Genomic DNA, 20764 nt, shown 5'->3' with positions numbered 1-20764 from the left:
AAAAAACCTGCTGATTAGCACAATGGATTCTATAAACAGGTCAGTAATTGGGAATACAGTAAATCTGGGATCTGCGCTTTGTAAAATGGAAGGAGAGGGATCTGTGATCTTGGGTAGCCAAATTTAGCTGCTTTTTGGATTAAACCAACTCTGATTTACTCGAGGTATTTTTTTTAATTTACATTTATTTATATATTTTTTTAACTTATGGCTTGTTTTTAATTTTTCATTATACATAGTATAATTAGCATGTTGTAATAGTAATTTCTATGTAGCAGTAATAATATATTTTAGTAGCTTTTGCTTAACCCATGGCACTCCTGTATTATCTGTCCTGCTTGGATAATTCCAGTTCTCTATTATTATAGAGGGACAGATTTTGCCCATCTTGAACATTTCTAGGTATGATTTTAAGAAATGTATAGCATAATTTTTTTTACATAATGTGTACAAAGCTAAAGCATCTCTTAATTTACTTTCCTGACTGCACATTGCCAATCTTACCAAACCCATTTCAGGCCTAATGAATATCATTAGATGTGCTATAAAAGAAGCTTTTATTTTATCTTTTAGAATAGTTTTTTTTTAGCTGAAAATTTCCTTTCTAGACCAAATCAGGCTGCATTTTTTAATGCAATGGTATTTAATTAGTTCCTTTCCCCTTTCTTAGCTACTGAGAAAACCTTTTATTCATTTATAATTGTAGATGTGTTTTGTTGCACACTTGGCATTTTTACAAGTTTTGTTAATTTTAATTTTTTTTATATTGCCATTTGTGTATATTTTTGGCACCTATGGCTCTCAGTATTAAATTAACAAGGCAACGATCTCCTGCTTTCCTAGCCACTCATTATTTTTGTTATTTTACAATGAGCCTTAGTGTCACCAACGTATACAGTAGAGTTTACTACAGCCACTTTTTTTCTTTTACATATATTAAACTTTTTTTTTTTTTTAATTAGATTTTTTTGAATGGCTAATGTCAGTACCGTATTGTATTGTACACAGCAGCTCTCTCATTACCGTATTATCCTCCTTCGGTTGATTTTTGCATGTTTTCGGCTTGGATAAAAAATATTTTATATATATATATATATATATATATATATATATATATATATAATATTGTGTGTATTTTATTTATCCCTGCTCTCCAAGCAGAATCTGCATTATTTTTTGCTCATTGGCCCTGTCCTGTATATAAATGCAGTACACACACTTCCTCACACCATAAAATATTCATCCAATGCAGTTTGAGGATCCTACAGAGATTCCAGTCTCTCTGACAGTGATGTGTCATTTCAGATCAACTTGCCCTTCCTTGCCCTGAATAGGAGCTCAGGGTGGCCCCCTGTAATACACACAGAGGGGCCAGTCACCATTTCTATCAAGGTGTAGGCTAGGGAATAAATTGGTTTTGCATTTACCTGGGAAATATCAGCCATGCTTATTGGATTGAATAGACATTTGTTTTTTCTTGCATTGGTTTCCAAACCTTGGTGGTCTATCTGTGGAGCCTCCAGTCCTTCCCCAGCTGATAGCAGTTTGTGCTATGATTATTCACTGTTATCACTGGCCAGCTTCTATTGTCTAATGGCCCTTCACCCTTCACTGTGAGCACACTGCCAGTGTGTCTGTGTGCTGGGTGTGCAGATAAGGACAATCACATGCTAAGGAAGCCTCTTTTCTCTGTTTGTCCATCAGAGTTGAAATGTTTGGCTGTCTATTAAGAGATTTGGGTATTTCTAATGACATTGCATCGTTTTAGTCTGGGACCTGATGTGGTGACACTGAAATGTCACTTGACTCCAGATTTGCATAATAGTCTCTGGATGAGGAATGTGTGTAGGATATTTTACCTATAGATTGGAATTGTGTGCAGAGAGAACAAATTGTAGGATCTATTTATCAATGTTTTCACCTAAGTTACACGTTTCTAATGGAACCTGATTTGAAATAAATGAGTTGTGTGAATCATGGGTGAAAAATTGATAATGACTCTACATGGATAGGAGAATTTGCGAATGGTCACTTTATGCGCGTATAATATCAGTGTATGTATCTATAGGGAAAATATATTTATGTGGAATGAGTATGTATAATAATTTATATGATTGTGTGCATGTGTATAATATATTTTATATTATATATTTATTTTATCTCTTTGCAAGGCTATAATGCATTCGATGATATATTCTAAAGAATTATTTGATTGTGTGTAATCGAAATAGCAAAATGCAAATATCCCACCCTGCTTACAATTTTAAATATAATATATAATTTATATCTTTATAACCACCTAAAATGACACCCTCCCTGGGTTCTCTATACACTTCTCTTGTTTCTTGTCGTTCTCATGGAATAGCTTTAAATCCATAGGCTTCCCATGTTCCAAATCCTATGATGTTCACACAGCTATTGATCCCCCTTTTTATTCCCCTAAAACTGACTTAATTAGTTGTCACCATTCTGGAGCCAAAACATAAGCAACAGATAAAACCACAAGCAGATTTTAATAAGGGAATTCCCAAAATATGACAAGGCGTCCTTGCTGCATTCTGTTTTCAAGGGTTTGTATTAACCCTTTAATATGTGCTAATATAAGGCTGGGGAAATTGTATTTGCATTGTTTCCTGAATACACTGACAGGTAGGTTGGAAGTCAATGGGGTAGAATAGGGGTGATACAATGTAACAAGAAAGTAACAATGTAGCTAGGTTCTCCAGCGCGCATAGATAGGATAGACAAACATATAATATATATAAATGATCATATATATAATATATTCTTAGATTCTTCCAGTATACAACCTATTACTTATTACTAATTATTCACACCTCTATCCCTTGTATCCCTTTATCCAATCTACCTGACTTTAATAAATCAATATTATGATGATCTATCCATGATTTGTATACGATGATGCCATTTTAGCCAGCTAGATATCTTTACCATTTATTTTCCATAGCCGTGAATAGATTTGGAATCTGATGCTGAATTCTTTGGCCACTGCTAATGATTTATAGAGCTTATTTATCCACAGTTTTCGCTATATTCGCCCTACTAATGTAAATGTGAGGATTACCAATGTGTTCTGCACTATCTATATATCTATATATCTATATATCTATATATCTATATATCTATATATATATATATATATATAATGAGTGTTATAATTGGTGTGGATTTGGCCAGAGAGTTTATTCAGTTTAGATTGTATTTGGATACAATAATTCCCTGGGTGGAGAAAGTTTGCTAAAATATAACTATTAGTAACAATATAAAAAAAAGTAAAACTGTACCCAAACCATGAAGATAATAATGTAAGGATAAAATTACTGTGTGTCTTTATATATTATAAATTGTGTGTGCGTTCATGTTCTATTTGTAACCATATTAATATAACACATTTCAGCATTGCGCATGATGCTTCATTTGCAGATTTCTCTCGGCGTTTTCCTAAAGCTTGAGTATTAATATTGTCAAAAAAAATTGCAGTAAATAAAAGATGGAAAGAAATATATATATATTGTTTGTGCATGTGAGGATTAAGCGAAAATTAAATATATAGATTTTCTCCAATCTCTATGATTGCAGAACAAAAACCATTGAGTGTTTCTCCACCCAGAACCCAAAAGCCCAGACTGCACATAGAATGCACTTTCCCATTGCTTTCACCATGATGTAAGTGGCAAGATTGTAAAAAGTGAGTATTGGAAACAGCTGGGTGGCTCCCAGAGGTGCCTTTGCAGCGATCCCACAGTCCAGGCAGCTGAGCTGGGAGGGAGGAGAGGAGCTGCAGTGCTGGGCTATGGGAGAACCTGGGAGAGGAGGCACAGCCAGTGAAATATTGCACTCTAACAGGGCAGTAATTGTTCTACATTCCCTGACAAGTGGGCACTAATAGACCAATAGCACATAAATAAGAAAGAATTGGCAAACAAGACAACACCATGTAATATGTAAAATATTTCACGTTTGCTCACATGTTCTCAGGGGCTCCCAAGGCTTTGCTTTGGGGCTTTCTGTATCTTGCTTTATTCCTGGGGAAGGTTTTCTGAAATAGAAGAAAAAATAACTGGAAAGGAGGGTGTGTGATTGGGGGAGAAGGGTGTGGAGAGGAGCTGTTGTCCTTGGCAAGTAAGGGTTTATCTTTTAATCCTTATTTTACTTTTTTTTTATACTGTGTGTGTAATATATATATATATATATATAATTTAATTAGTAGAAATCTAATTCGGTGACAAATGTCTGGCCATTTTACTTGGAAAGATGAGATTCTAGATCAATGTAATAATTGTACATGAGTGGTGTCTGGAATATCCATTTATCTATCTAAGACATGTAGTGTATGAGAAGGGTGTGTGCATGTGTATTTGTCTGTGTGTATATACAATCATAAAAGGATTTTATGTGTATAGTTGTTTACTGTCACAATTATTAATACTTATTAAAATTAAAAAAAAAAATCACAATACTATAGCAAGTTATATTGCTACCACAAGCAGCATTGTGTCCATTCTATGCATGTTGCTCTTGTGCAAGCAGTAATATTAAACTTGGTTTTATTTTATATAGGAATGCTTTATGTGAAATATATAAGATTTATATATTAGATATTGGTGTAGATCTCTTTTCTAGATGGTAGGTGTGTATGTATTTTACTTTTATATTCATTGTTCTACTATTTTTTTATAACCTCAACAAAGTAAGGTAAAAAAAAAAATATATATATATATATATATATATATATATATATATATATAATGCTGCACATTTTTGCAGTTCTTGATTTTTTTCATGATGAAAAGGCATGAAATACAAAGCTAGGAAAACAAAGTGAGTCTCTTTTCCCTCAAGGTGGGCTTCTGAAAAATTCTACGATTGACTCCATAATGCAGAACAAGAATGTGTGCTTGTCAACAAATTTTAAATTAATTAATGGTTTTTACTTCTCCCACCATTGACAGGTACTGCTAATATCACAGTCCATTTATTAAGAATTATCTGTCATTCTGTCTTTTACTTTCAGTAACAAAACTCCCAAGTTTAGAACTTTTGCATTTTTGAAGATAACAGTGACAATTAAAGGAACAGAGTACTTCAAATACAAAGAAATAAATAGAAAGGAATGGCTAAAAATCTTGTGTTTAGAAATACCCAAAATTGGAAAAAGAATTTTGCTAGTTGCCCTTTAACATTTTTTATATTGCAGTGAAGCTGATTACTGCAGGGTAGTGATCATGTTGAGAAAAAGGCAAACCAGGTTGGCATTATTCTGCAGGCTTGCCGTAGAAGAATATGCTCGTTATTTTATTTCTAAATCTCTCCTTATGGTTTCTTGAGGCTTTTACTTGTTTGTTCATTAAAGGACTATTCTACCCAACAGATTTCCTTTGGAAAGCCCAGTGGTGCCAAATTTCATACTGCTGTTCTCAGCTCTGCTCTCGCCCATCTTGCATTGTTCCCACTCTACGTGCAGCATCTTCAATATTGTAAAATCAATAAATTAATAAAGAAAAAAAAACCTAGAGAGTGGGATCCCATCATAATTTGTGAGTCAACTACAAACTGTTCATCTATTTGCCGCAATTTCCAAGAAATGTTACTGGTTTAACTCTCGGGCATTTGTCATGAGCTATCAGCTTTGCCTGGGATTGCTTCCTAATAAAAAAAATTTCAAAAAAAACTCTTGACATTGGCCATCCTTTTAATCCACATCTCTTGTATTATTTTATTGGCCATCCTTTTATTTTATTGGCCTCATTACCACCATGGTACATCATCATTGTTCTATCTTATTAAACTGTAATAGGTGACTAATTTTTAAAATTGTACATTGGGGCCAAATTTAATTTTCACATATATGTGTAGACGTATTTGTTTATGGCATGGAGGTGCGTGTCTGTAGTTGGCATGGGGTGAGGGGTAGGGCAACTTCCTGACCAGATTCCCAATAAAAAGCATTGCACTAAGCTACTATTGAGCTCCTTCAGCTTTCACTGGTTGGATGAGCAATAGAAAGCGCTCATTGTTGGTTATATTGACCAATGGAAAACAAACAATCTTGGAGCAGACTGGATTTTTCACATTTGTGAACTGTGTTCATGTCTTTGGAAAAAACTTGCTGTAGTATTCCTTCAATTTGGATAAATGGAAGGAGTCTTTTGTTGGGAATGACAACCATTTATTCCAAATATTCCAGCTGTTACTTCTCTACTACCTGTGGCTGATATAGTCTATGGTCAGCTTGCCCACGACAGACATCCTGAAGTCGGCCAATCTTCGAATAATTTGTTGTTGGGATCCTTGAAATAAACCTCTGCAACAAGCGAGTGTGTAAAACCCATTTTTGTGCTCTTAAAGTGGGCCTGTCAATAAATAGAAATATAGAAATCTACCAACGCTTGATAGCTATCAGACATTAATGCTAATTCTGTAATATTACCATTTTGTGAGTTATTGGCTACAACATATAAATCAACTATCAACCTGTGTGCTTGTTGGCAAAGTCGGAGGATGGACAGGAAAGCCAGGGAAAGAGGAGCTTGGCCAGCATAGACACTAACAAGACACTCCCAGGAGGAGAATGCTATGAGTCCATCCTTCTCATTATGATTGATTTCCCAAGATCAAAGCCCAATTGTGATTGCTTTTAACTTCAAGTTAGTGACAGGGTCTCTTCAAACAGCTTTTTACGGCCACCAAGGTGTTCTTGTTTTTTACCTATTTGGGGTTTGTTAATTTTATTAGACTTCTATGCAGTGCTGTACTAGGCTTCTGCAATGAATGTTTTATAAAATTTAGGTAAGGGCATTTAAATGTGAAATATGTGGATGTGAAGGAATCCTCTTGATAGACTTAGTTCTTACCCACAGAACTTGTTTCTAAAATGCTTCAAAATTCAAACAAACCCAATTCTTGATATTCTCAATTCACACCTGGTAATCCAAAAATTTGCAATTGTAAATAGTTGTTTACATGATAGACCTTTTTTTTTAAATTTTTTTTTATTATGACTTTATGTATTTTTTATTTGTAAAATAAATTTTAAAAAAATTACTAAAACAATGACATGCAGCGTTTCCCAAGATAAATTCACCTTGAAGTTCGTCCTTGTCTATAGACATCGATACTTTTTTGTTATGCAAAATGCATTGCAGGTGTGGCCATTGTGAACAGCAAAACTGAAAAGGCCTATGGGAACCTTGACTCCTTGATACATTATAGTTTTATGGAATTCGGTCAGACGATGGCGAATCCTTCTGAATTGTTCTTTGTGTTTTTACACCATGGTCTGAAGGATATGTGCTGCGTTGCCTAATTAATCAAGCAGCACAGTCATTTGGCATTCTTGCTGTTTTTTTATTTTGAGACATGGCAAGCAATATGCTGTTTAGGTGGCTTGCTCTTTAATGACTTTCTTATAGATCTGTTGTTCGGCAAGGGTGCAGATTGCACTGCTGTGTGGTATGTTTAAAAAAATATTTTTCCATTGGTTTGGCAGCGAAAAGTAGCAAAAACTGAGTTTCTCATACCGACAACTTTTGATGCCGGTTACAACCAACAGAACAAAACGGTGCCAAAGGTCTGCCCATGATGGGGTTAATAGTCAATGTTCATACAGGACCTCCTTTTCCAGATGCACCCCCCCCCCTTCAAATCTCTGCTCTTGTAATTATTACAATGATTAGTATAGTTAACTTGGATTACATTTTAAACTAATAATTGCAGTCCTCATCATGAATGGGTCGGAGGTTAGTGTCTTCTCCAATCAGTGTTTGAATTGGAAGTATTGGCTTAACTACAGATGCAGGATCCAGCTGCAACATTTTATTCTCACAATTTTTTTTCCCTCCCTTTGAATTTTGCTAGGAAATATTTCAACCCTTTCACATCTCTGCAGTCTCACCACTCTTTTTTTAACACTGTGCCATTTTTTTTTTATTTATGGCATTTTTATCTATACAAACCTTATTCTTTCAGTTCGTTGGTTGTTTGCTTGTTTTTAAACCTGCAGCATGTTGAAATTTTTTTGGTCTGTGGATGAAGAGACAAAAGTTGGTGTTGGTGCTTCCTTGTTCATTTTGTTTCTGGTCTTGTATTGACTGTATGGATCTACCTAAGGAGTTTTAGAATTTGTGTGTGGATGTTGTACACATTTTGTAAATTTATTATATATATGAATTGTGATTGTGCATTAACGTTTGCAATATTTTGTGCGCGCGTGTGTGTGTGTGTGTGTGTATATATGTATATATAAAAAAAAAGTGAATATATTGTTTGTGTGTGCAAGATATATATAAAGAATTTGTTAAAATAAACAATAAATATTTATAGTGTTTTCCCTAGCCCTTTTAGCTGGGTGCACCGCCTGTCATTTTTCAGTAACCACCTGGCTGTTTTTGCTGGTTACTGATAAGTGAAGTCACAATACAGATCCACCACCCACCTACAGCTTCTACTCACCCAGCTTAAAAAAAAAATCCATTAGATTAACATAATACATATACTACCGTTCAATTTTAAATATCACTTTCAGCAAACCGTAAACCTTTTTTCATGCTTTTCTTAAATCCTGAAGCCACAAATCATTTTACATTTTTGCTTGCACTATAATAAGAATACATTGGAGCCTGGTATTAAAACCTCCAGTCTGATGATGCTGCAGAGAACATTTGTTACATAAGTTCAGCAGGGGCTGTAACTCATCTGGACATAGGAATATAAAGTGTTTAGCGCACATGCTATAGAGTGTCTCCTCTAAAAATAAATGATTTATTTTGCTCAAAAATAACCTAGTTCCCAAGGACTGTGTTCCTGCTGGGGAAAGGAGCCATGGCATGCACTTGTGCATGGCATTCATTCCCATTGGTGGTTGGGTTTTATGGTTGGTATGATGAGTGGGAATAGCTGGAAGCCTATTGGTGAAGGTCTTCATTCCTCCTGGGGATCATGTTATGACAAAAGACAGGGAGGGGGTCCAGGACTGCAAATAATATCAGTATGTGATATATAGAAGGGGTGACAGGTAACAGTCTATGGGGTTCTATTTATAAATGTGGAATGGCAGATTCACCCAAGATTTCCTCCACCGTGGCAAATCCAAGATCTTTGTGTGTTGCTCTTTATACTGCTTGATAATTTGATGTGTTTTACCTGAAAAAATCAAATATTTGCACAAGGATATGCTTTGAAAAATCTTCAGAATTTCATTGGTTTCATGCAGCTGGCACTGCCAAATGGTGTTGGCCCCAAAACTGGCAGCCTATCTACTGGGGGTCTATCAGCCACCGCTCAAGGAATGCTTGGAAACTTCTTGAAAAAACCTGGGGTACCACAGAACCTTGGTTGAGAATATCTGGCGTAGACTGTACACAGAATACCCCCAAATACTTAATTTCCTGTGTGTGTGATTGGTGAAAATTTTTGTTGTTTTCCAATCCCAGAATCCACCAATACATCATCTAAATTTTGCTATCAGTTTTTCTTTTTAATACATTGGATTTGAAAGAAGTCTTTCTGATGTTTTAATGCCCTTCATACTTTATTTTTTTTTTTCTTTTGACCCCAAAACATGTGACTAAATGATTTTGTTCTTGACTTTCTAGAGAATGATACCGGAGCTTCAAGCGGAGCCCGGCACCGCCCCCGGGACCTCCCACTGAACAGTACAACCCAATTTTACTTTCCCTCCCGGTATGGACGGCCGGGAATTTGTCCCCCCTCCCCACCTGAGTCACCGTGGAGCTGGCCGGATGAACCCGCCTACAGGCCACAGTGCGGTGCAGCACCCAGGACACTTTCAAGCCACCAAGTACTTCTCTTCCCCTCTGCCCATGGCGACCCATACTGGTAAGTTCCATTTTTTTTTTGCACTGGAGTAATATCAAGTTGGCTGCTCTCTTGCTATTTGCTAATGGTAGTGTCATCTGTTTTGCTACCTGGCCACAGATTGATTAGCTTGGCATGGCCATGAATGTTTAATACCGTCAGTTTACGGCCATAGAAATGCAAAACTACTTGATTGCTTGTGCATGTTGTCATCTTGAGTTGGTCATGGTTCACATAAGGTAACTGTTGCCTTTATGGTGGCCCTTGGAAAGAGTTTGAACTTTGATATGATATGTACATGGGCCTGTGCACAATGTCCATGAAGGTTTGAAGGTCCAGCATGCTATTGGCAAAGCAATCTACACAAGACAGTTGGATGTTGACTCTTTACTTCCAAGCCACTAATGGCCCTGTGACGGTGATCAAACACAAAAATTAAATAGGTTGATGTCAATAAAATTACAAGATATGGATTAACGAAGAAGAAATTAGACCAAATTACACTCGGCAGCAGTACAGTGCACATGGGTTTATCTCTTCTTTTATAAACCCGAGAGGACAATTGCTACTATCTCTAAGGGCCATGGTTCCATTGTGAGCTGTACTTCTTCTGATTCAGGTGCATTCTTTATTTATTCCTAATGGGCTATCCACACAAAAATGCTGTTCTAGGTGGTGGTAAAGGAACCAAATGATGGAGAACTTGACTCTTCTTGGCTGAATGTTGACCAGCAACCTTCAGCCTACTTTGTGTAAGCTCCGGATGTCATGGACACACTGCCCTAGGGGTCTGGTTGGCAAAGAGGAACTGATGTGAAAAAATGTTATGCCTCTCGCTCTTCTATGTACTAATCCTTGCTTCACAATATAAAACTTTTCTTGGTAGGGTTTCTCATTGACTCAGCGTTATGAGTTGGTGCTTTTGTTGCTCATTTCAGTACTGCTGTCTGTATTACTCGATGCCTCGTAGTATATATCTATAAATCTTATTCCCATCACTCCTATCCATTAATAATAATTGTGCTACCAGATATTATTCCTATGACACATTCAAACAAATCTACAATGACCAGGTGAGCTTCCCATGACAAAGTGAAATTTTAGCCATTACCTACCAATCCAATTTCATTGCCTTAAGTGCTGTAAACTAATGAAAATTCATTGTGGCTTTTTTTTTTAACTTTTAGTAAATAAGACTAAAAGTGCTGAAAGTTGATGGATGGAAGGCATCAGACTGGTATAAATCATGGTAGTTGTCTGATGGTCGCACATTGGTCCCTACAAGTTGGTGCCGTTCTCCTTGCTTATCCTGATTGTAGAAGTTGTTCATTACCTGTAAATCACAGAAATGTTTTCTAACTTGTATATATTTATCTCGACAACTCTGGATTGTGTGCGCCAAATTTTTAGGTTGCTTTGATATTTAATTGTAAAATCTTTCACTTTCTGCGTTCTGTAGGCTTTGCCTTTTACCTGGAGGGATGTGTGTCAACTTCACCCTATTAAACTTGAAATGCATTTTCTATTTATGAAAAACTGTCGCTATTGGCATTCTCAAATATCTATTTAAGTCTGAACTAAAGAAAAATTTTTAATTACAAAAAAAAAAAAGGAGTGGTTCTACCTGTCCTATAATCTTGTATTTCTGTCCATAATATTATACAGTATTTATAGCGACAACATATTACGCAGCGCTGTACAATGTAACCTAACTGCATGTTTTTGGACATACAGTCCTAAGGTTGACAAGGCACAGTCCTGTCTGGAAGAGTAGGAGACCTGAAACGTTTTTCTGCTGTAGTCAAGTAGCAGCTACAGGTCTTGTCCCTCCCCCAGCCTGTGATTGGACTGCGAATGAAAAGCAGCAGACTGATGATATCCTCTCTGTGTCACTTAGTTCTTTCCTCTACTTGAGTACTCGTGCTGCTTTTTACAGATACCAGGTCAGAGTCATGTATTTTTAGTCCTTGTGTTGATAAAAATAAACTGAACGGTCAATTAAATACAAGGCTGCTTCAATTTTTTTTATATATCTTTTGGTTTATTTAGATTTATATTTCATGCCATGCGAAATGCAGCTTGTTAAAAGCCATTTTAAGTGAAAGACGCTGCCTCCGCTGTCCTCCTGTGGGATTCTGGGAAGGGAAATCGTCCATGTGTAGGAAAGGGTTTCTCTCCGCAAAAACAATTTTTCGAAGTTAAATTTAAACAATCTTTGAACTTGTTGTAAACTTCCTCTGTATTTTAACTCAGAAAAGAAATCCGCGCCTAAAATTAGTTTATATCCAAGTCTTTACTTAACTCCCAATTCTAAGAACTGTTTTTCCCACCCTCCAAAGTATACATTACACAGCCGGATGACACTCCTCTTTTGTGTCCTCGTTTACCCGTTCTTCACACAAGCCGTGTTGCTATATGAATGTATTTTTATTTCTTTTTGTCTTTTGTGACCTTTTTGTGCGCCTCTTCTCCTGATTGGATACTCTTTCTGCAAACTGATCTCCTGATTTGGATTCTTTTCCTTGGATCTCCTCTTCTGATTGGATACTTTTCTTGCAATCTGTTTTCCTGATTAGACACTTTTTCTACAAATGGATCTGCACCACTTAGGGCATACATGATGTGTATGACTGATGGATAGGTAGGTATGTTACATGTAGAGCTATAGAATAAACTGCAAATTGCTGGATCTCCACCTGTTTACTGCAACAGTCGCTTTTACGCCTTTCAAATCACTCCGTAACTGTCATTACAGCTAGCTTGATGAACTGTGAATACTAATGAAGCACTCCATGCTGTAATGGGATTACAATTAGCGATGGATTAAAGAGTGCCATGAAAATCGCCGGCATAGGACACTGCCATTCGCAAGGGCGGTGGCGGCGTCTTGAGTGTGTCACCGAAGGCTGCCAATGCCTGTGTTGGTGTTGCCCCCAATTCATGTCTAGCGGGGTTTGAGGAAACTTAGTTGGGTCACCAACTAGGGGAAAAAAATGCTTCTGGGTGGTTATGATAATCAAATCTTTGAAGATTTGAAAGAATATTTGGACTTATTATGGATTTTCACCCAAATGTTACCAATGACTTTGCTTTTAGATTCAGGAGAAACTTGAGGTCTGGTTCTCTTTGGTTGGGCCAATGGCACCAATCATATGAGTTGTACAGGAAGGGCCTTGTGTGTACCTACCGTATACTGACATCCCTAAGTATAACCACAGTGTCAAGAAAAGGATGCAAAATTTATTGGCTGCTAAAGTTTATGTAGCAATTCCATATTTTGCACAATTTTCAATGAAAATTGTAAAAACTCTGTTGCGTTGGCGTGTGGGTAACGGGTTCATTTTACAATACCACCCCTTCACTTCTTGTTTACTCACCATAAACATGGGCACTCGTAAAATGATGAACCTGATGCCCTCTCGTTTTCTCTCTGTACTCCGTTGTCAACACTGGCAGGACAGCTGACGGCTATTGTTAGTCATGCACAAGGACGCCATCGAGCGCCATCATTTTAGATGTTGGTTTTCTAGTTTTTATATAGCACATGCAGCCTTTTCTCCAACCACAAGTTACTCTTTTTGTTTTGGCAGACCAAGCGATTTCAGTTTCCACTGTTTTCTTTTATTTCTTTGATAGTGTTACCTTTTTAAAGGGAAACTTCAGCTTTATTTAAAATGTTATTATGTTTTATTGCCATACAAGTATATGGTTGTTTAAATGTGAAAAATTCCACAATCATGGCAACCATTTACAGATGAAGGGGTCTTTCTAGTGACTCTCTGTGCATCCACTGATCTTCCTATACCCCTGTCAGCACAGTTTGTTTGTAATAATGATTTTTTTCCCCCCATTCAATGCTAACACAATACTTCTCTATGTGAGCTTGTTGGCAAATTGCTGGAGTCCGTTGCACAGAATATGGCATCACTGCCAACATCTTGGGAGTTTCACCTCTTATAGATGCAAAAACATTTACAAACTTTGCCAAAAGAAGGTTCTGGGCACGGTAATGGCTTTTGGCTTCCATTCCTTTAATTGATAATGATTGCCACAGGCACAGAATAAGCGCCACTGCTTACATTGCCCATACTGGCATGGGCTTCCATTCTCCATTGTGATGAGCCAGGCAGGTGCACAGATCTGACCAATTGTATTATTTCCCTGGTTTACTGCATTAGCTTGGGCCCCCTTTGTGTCCTACAATCCTGCCCAGGGGTGCCTTGTGGATAATCCAGCTCTATTTTCTAGGCATGGAAAGTAAAGCTAGGAGTGTAGGTGCTCATTAGAGAATGGATCATGTGGCTATGAGAACAGCCATTCCGAAAATATTCAGAATGAATCTTCTACAGCCTGGCTTTAATATAGATATTTCCATAATTGCATCTTTTGAATGCTCCTATATCCCTGTCATTTCTTCTTAATCCATCGGTTATATGCTCACTCTTCATTTTTTTTTTCTCACCAGCTTTTAAGTATTGTTGCATGCATGTTCCTCTCTTTTTGCCACACACTTTTTTAGTCTTATCTTTTTATTCTTTGCTCTTGAACACTCTTCCTCTACTGCATCAAACACTTGCTCCCACTTCATTCATTTCTCTCTTTCTCTGACACTTTCTGTTCATTCCTCATGTACACTATCTCTTTCACTCTCCCTTTCTTTCATCTTTTGTCTCCCCCTTTTCTGGCTTCCCAGCTCTCTCTCACTAGCTTCCCATCTCTCTCGCTTCCCAGCTCTCTCTCTCCTCTCTCTCGCTTCCCAGCTCTCTCTCTCTCTCGCTCGCTTCCCAGCTCGCTCGCTTCCCAGCTCTCTCGCTTCCCAGCTCTCTCTCTCGCGCTCTCTCTCTCGCTTCCCAGCTCTCTCTCTCGCGCTCTCTCTCTCTCGCTCGCTTCCCAGCTCTCTCTCGCGCTCTCTCTCTCTCTCGCTCGCTTCCCAGCTCTCTCTCTCGCGCTCTCTCTCTCGCTCGCTTCCCAGCTCTCTCTCTCTCGCGCTCTCTCTCGCTCGCTTCCCAGCTCTCTCTCTCTCGCGCTCTCTCTCTCTCGCTTCCCAGCTCTCTCTCTCTCGCGCTCTCTCTCTCTCTCTCTCGCTTCCCAGCTCTCTCTCTCTCGCGCTCTCTCTGTATTTATTCCTCCATAAATTAAAGCCTCCAATCAATATTTAGAAAGGACAGATAGATTTATTCCATTTGCATAAACAGATTGAGTGCTTGTTTAGCCGATATTTCAGCATGTCAGACTGTTTTATTGGACAAAATTGATTTACTGCTGGGGGAGGCCGAGGTTGGAGGAGGCTCGGTGCTGATAGATTGGAGCGACCCAGCACTGCGCAGCCTGGAAAAGCCATCGGGGGAACCTTGTGGGGTGGGGGAGATAACTTCTTTACTATGTGCTAGAGAAAGGTCTATAGGCAGTTGGCCAACACAACCTCGGTGTCCTCCCTGCCGTGCAGACCCGGTGATGGCGGAGTCCTCCCTGCTATGCAGATCCAATCATGTTGGCTTCCGTTGCTTGTGCTGGATTCAGGGCGTCAATCTGAAATTGGCTGCAATATGTCAGAGGATTGAGGATGAGAGCTAACCTATCAATTGGATGTGGTTGCTTCATTAGTTTTTGTTTTATAACATTTTCTGCAACTACAGAACAAAACATGTTGATCCTGATAGAAATCAAGTGTCCAAGAAAATCAGGATCTGCCTTCCTAGCTAATTTCTACAATCAACTACTTCCTCCCTTTTTCTATTAGGGATGGGGGAGGTGTTTGTAGTCCAAACCAGAAGAACATTCTTCCATGGATACAGTGCAATGAGTGTTGTGACCAGGTGAAACAACAAGAAGAAACTTCCTCCCTGTAGGCCCAACAGGAAATGAGTGCCAGTCTCTTATAGATGGTTGTCACTGAAGCAAGTGTCCCCATTAGAAGCCTCTCCCTCTGTTCCTGTTCTGGTGACAATCACATTTTGGCTGCCCAAGAAAACCAATAGATGGGGTGAATCTTTCCAGCGGGGACATAGCAATGAAAACCTGACTGACCTTTCTCTATCCAATCCAAAATTTCTGTCCCCCTGGAGAATAGACAACTGTTCCCCTTTAAAGATTTCTGATTGGCTACCATTGTTATCTTATTGAGCGGCCGCTGTTGTATTCTGTAGCTCACAATGTCAATATTCATTCTCTTTAATTAACAAGCGAGTCATGAATGGAATGGGACACCGAGCCCGGCGTCCAATCGATGGTTGGGGATTGCAATACAAGCCAATAGGGATGACCTCGCCGCTAGTCATGTGACCTGTATAAAGTCTGCTACGTGATACAATGTAACCATATACAAGGTCTTCATGTGTCCAAAATATAGACCTCTGCATTTGACTGGCCAAGAGGGATCTTACTGAATCATAGGAGTTTTATTGTTGGATTTAGACAAACTCCATGTAAATAGGAAAAATGTCAGCAAATAGACATGTATGGTTTTTATAGCAGCAATCTGATTGGGAGAGAGAGGAGTAGTATTATAACCAATCAGCTGCTATTGCATTAAAAACACAGAATATGCTGATTGGAGGAAAAGGTGATGGCTCATCAGTGTTCTGCCACTACTTCACTGTCCAATAAGCAGCCAGGGGGGCGTGTTCATGATCAAGGCATGCTGCTTCTGCGGGGGTGGTCTCTAGAATGCTGCCTGGGAGAGGAGCATGGATCGCATGACTGGCTGAGTGCCCAATCAGGTAAAGAACATCCATTCCTGATCAATCTATGCAACAAGAATCCCCCAGTCCATACATTTTTTATGTTTTTGCAAAGTTAAACATTGTCATCAGCCATCATTTAGTTCTAATCAGATCTCTGAAGAGCGGGACGGCGAATCGAGTTGGTGATTTGACGTATAGAATGCTTTGATTTTTTTTTTTGTTGTTGCTGATGATGGCGATCGGAAAAATAAAGACAAGCCAGATTCCTCCGCATGTGACCAATTTCAGGTTCTGCATTTCACTTTGTGGTGAAGAACTTTAGGAGCAATGAAAGGCAGGAGGAGTTTAAAAAAATTAAATATAAATGTTTTTTTTTTTTATTCCAATAAACTTTGCACTAAATTTCAGTGCCAAGTTAGGCCTCCAGCACCAGCTTTGAGGCTTTCTCCTGATCCAATGGGGCAAAATTACAGAGGTGACCAGGACACATAGGGAAAGTAAATCTCCAATGGGGGCACGGGGAGCATTTAATGTTTGAAGGGGGGCGGGGGGACAGAATGGCTTCAAAAAAAATTTAAACACAGTTGCAGTGTTTGCTGCATAATCCGCTCCAGAAGCACAAGAGACCTCTTGGTGATGGTGGTTTCTCACGTGCAAGCAGTAAATCAGTCCTGCTGCTCCGCAAAATGATTTTTGTATTTTTAGTATTTAATTCAGACATGTTTATTACAATTCTCCGATTGGTCCCCCAAATGGAATTCACACTTTTCTAAAGCCTCTTTGTGGTGCCGGTGGTCACCGACCTCCTGCTAGCCATCCGGCCCAACTTTGCCCCTGACTAATATCTCCTGTTCTGCGAACAGTGCCGAGGTTATAATCCTCTTCCTCTGCCACCTTCACCCACCGCCAAAGTGCAGCTGGCAGTGCCAGCTCACGCTCCGTCATGCCTCCCTGACCCCTTCGCTTTCTGGGGCTGCCTTGTTCGCATTAAGCGTGAAGGGCAGAGATTGTGCCGCGGGCCCCTCGGGGGAGACGAATTTGTGAAGCAGAAAGTGTTGCCAACTGATTTAGGCTTGCAGTTCCCCCCGCTCAAAGAACGCTTTAAATTAATAAACAGCATTGCGAAAACTATTATCTGTACTGATGACTTCGGCTTCGAGTTTATTACGGTTAATGCGTGTGCCTTTTTTTTGGAATATTGCGATTTGGAATTTTGCGCCATACAGATGAAGCGATCGAATCAAACTGAAGGTAACTTCACCTCACTCTCCTCCTTTTCAGGAAGACCCTGAAATACTAAATTATCCTGATCCAAATCTGCAGCAGTGGAAGAGGTGGAGGAAGGTTTTTTGTCCGATCAGAACTGCATTGTGTGCGATGGATAACACAAGGGAGTAAAGCGTTTGTATAGCAACTCTTGGTTGGGAGGTGGCTGATGGCGGCGGTGTTAAAGGAAATTCGTAGGCGGGAAAGTTTAATATAATGGTAATATTTTCCTCAAACATCCTTTTAAAAAAACCCACTCCTGTGCGCATTTCAAACGCATTTCTTTGCTTTAATGTCACACAGCGCACATGCATTGCTGGCCATTTATTGTTAATGGCATTCCATGCCCTGTGCCATGTGTTGGTTGTGTTTTTTACAACGCAGCATGCACTACAGTTTTGTGCTTTGTGCTGCTCAAAGAATGAGCTGTATGCACATGGACACAAAAGCACCAACATGTTCCGTAGCGCTGTACAATTGGAGCTGCAGATACAAAGCCAGTAAAAACAATGAAGAGGGACGTACCCTGACCAATGGAGCTTGCAATCTACGAACGTGTTCGCCACCGAGCATAACAAGAAAAGGAAATCTATTGCAACGCTGCAAGAAATGCATTTGATGTCAATGTTGTAAATCCAGTGTGTGCTGATTGATTGAAGATGCGCTGTAGATTCAGCAATCAGGTTATGGTCAGAGTGTATGGAAATTACCAAAGTAAATGGTTTTGGGGAGGAAGATCGGCCTCATATCCTGTTCGGTGCTCTCTTAAACAGGAAGTAATAGGATTTCACCTCATGGGGACACACAAGGGATAATGACTGAGTACTGGTAGCCGAGGCACAGACTTTTGCAGGGTGTCAGGACTCATTTATTTGCTGATGTGGCACAGCCTATGACTTGAGGCTTCCATCGAGGGCTCCACGCTGGCACTGATGGGGTTAACCTGGTAGGTGACTCAGTGCAGGGGAAGTATTGAGTTTAGGGAATCTCCAGATGACAGGTCACTCAGGAATGTTTGTGCAGTCACAGCTCGTTCATTCATTATTTTACAAGCTCCAGAACTCTCCATCACACCACTCCTCTGCAGGAAAAGAAATCACAGGTCCACTTGAGTCAATACAGCTTCCGGCAATCTACGTGTTGGATTACAGCACATTGGTGACTCCGCTTTGCATCGGCACACAATTTATGCAATGGTAATAAAGTTACACAGTCACCGTTGTGGTACCCCTTGAAATGGGCAGCCTGATGCCAATGCCTAGTTGGACCACATGGTGCACCATGGCTATCTTCCCTGCATAGGCATTTGGTCAGGTGGTGACTGCTGCAGAAATAATCTATTCTTTTTTTCCTATAGATAGCAATAGCTGCACTTGGGAGTATTTTTTTATTACAAAAGCATTCAGAAGCTGATTTTGCCATTTTAACGTGTAGAAGGGTTCCATACGGGAAACCTAATTATGTTGTGAATGGTGCAGGCTTTGTGAAGAAAAAGGGGTTAACAAACCTGCTATTTTGCGATTCTGCGATTAATAATAGTAAAATTCCTTCTCTTTGGGATCAGCCATCCCCAGTGAATCAGACACACCCGCTCGCAGCCCATTTTGACTATTTGCCTGTTTTGTGAGATTTTTCTCCCTATTATGGGTAGAAATATGGACAGCTGTGAGCGACATTCGTTCCCATGTCAAGAGGAGTCACGTGCTTGGGGATGAAGGGGTTAAGGCGCAGCAGCCTGGAAGAGATTTGTGAGCAACACGTTGATGCTTTATCCAGCGAGGTTGGAAGTGCATAAAAGGAGGGAAAAGTTGCTGCATTTACCTGAGAATGCTGAGTGCCTGGCTGTCTCAGGCTTTCATGCATTGAGGTTACAGCCCAGCAGCAGGTGAACTCTAACCCCCCAGATCTGAATGTTTGCAAGGAGTCTGTGCTCCGTGTTGCCCTAGGTTTGGAAAGTGCATGGCGATGAAATGCCATCAATGTCTGGCAATGATCAGAACAGGAAGTAAAAAAAAAATCTCCACACTAGGGATACAGATTGCCCCTGATGGGTGTTTTAACCCTTCTTGGTAATACCCAAAAAGTTTCGCCTTTAGATAGGCTTTTGAAGCTGCAGTCACCCGCATGGGTCTGGCCTAGAGTTTTTGAAAGAATTTTGCTTGGTTTCCATTTCATTTTTAATGATTGGCGCGTCTGTTCAACTGAAGGGCCTGATATGTTCCTGCTGAGCCTATCCGGCTGCTTTTAATTTGGGCCTTTTCTTGACAGCGGAGCCGAATACGCACTTGCGGCCAGAGTCGCTTGTGCAGGAGTGCAGGTCGTGTGAAGGGGCAGGAGGGGGATGCGTGCAAGTGTGTGAACACTTCAGATCAAGCCTGGGAACCTGGCGGCCAGTCCGTGCTGGAGGGGAGAGCCATAAGGGACGAGTCCCATCTTGGCGGATGAGGCAAAGGGCTTTCCAAGCCAGAGGGGGGGTGTGGGATCCTGCAATGAAGTTGCGTTCTCAGGAACCCGCCAAAGGGCCCCAAAACTCCCTTCCCTGCGTCCTTCACAGCTTTCCCTCAGCAGTGGGCTGGGACTGGCCAGAGAATCTTGAAGCTTCCCTCTGATAAATGGAAGCAAATGTTTTGGGGTCTGCTCCCTGTCCTGCGCTGGCTGCGGTGCTGCATGGAGGTAAACCGTCACACTGCCTCCATATGTCCTCAATGCGTTCCATATGCTGACCTTAGGTGCCACGCTTGTGTCCTGTGGTTATATATATATATATATATATATACGTCGGCGGCCTTGTGTCAATATGTGGGCGTATGGATATAAAGTTGTGGGGGAGGAGGGGGGCGCATATTATTATTGCACATGTGTGAGAAACTCGGGAAGCGCTGTCTCCCAGAATCTTCAGTTTGTGGATTTGCCAAAGTCCTCCTCGCTGCAGAGACGGCAATGTGAAGATTAATGCAAGTGTAACCTACCAAGCTTCA

At 39.8% G+C, this 20764-nt stretch overlaps 1 protein-coding gene across 1 annotated transcript in view; it reads left to right on the top strand.

Annotated features, from left to right (window-relative positions):
- The window catches only part of BAHCC1 (BAH domain and coiled-coil containing 1), an 85696-nt gene that overhangs the window by 2680 nt on the left and 62252 nt on the right, over nt 1-20764 (top strand). The window contains exon 2 of the mRNA XM_072403492.1: nt 9615-9858. Within this exon, the coding sequence (XP_072259593.1) occupies nt 9705-9858 (154 nt within the window). The 5' untranslated portion in view covers nt 9615-9704. The remainder of the gene's footprint in view (nt 1-9614; nt 9859-20764) is intronic.

The sequence above is a fragment of the Pyxicephalus adspersus genome, chromosome 3 (assembly GCF_032062135.1).
Source record: "Pyxicephalus adspersus chromosome 3, UCB_Pads_2.0, whole genome shotgun sequence".
Taxonomy (NCBI): domain Eukaryota; kingdom Metazoa; phylum Chordata; class Amphibia; order Anura; family Pyxicephalidae; genus Pyxicephalus; species Pyxicephalus adspersus.
Note: the sequence above shows the minus strand (reverse complement) of the source record. Positions and strands in the feature narration are given on the sequence as shown.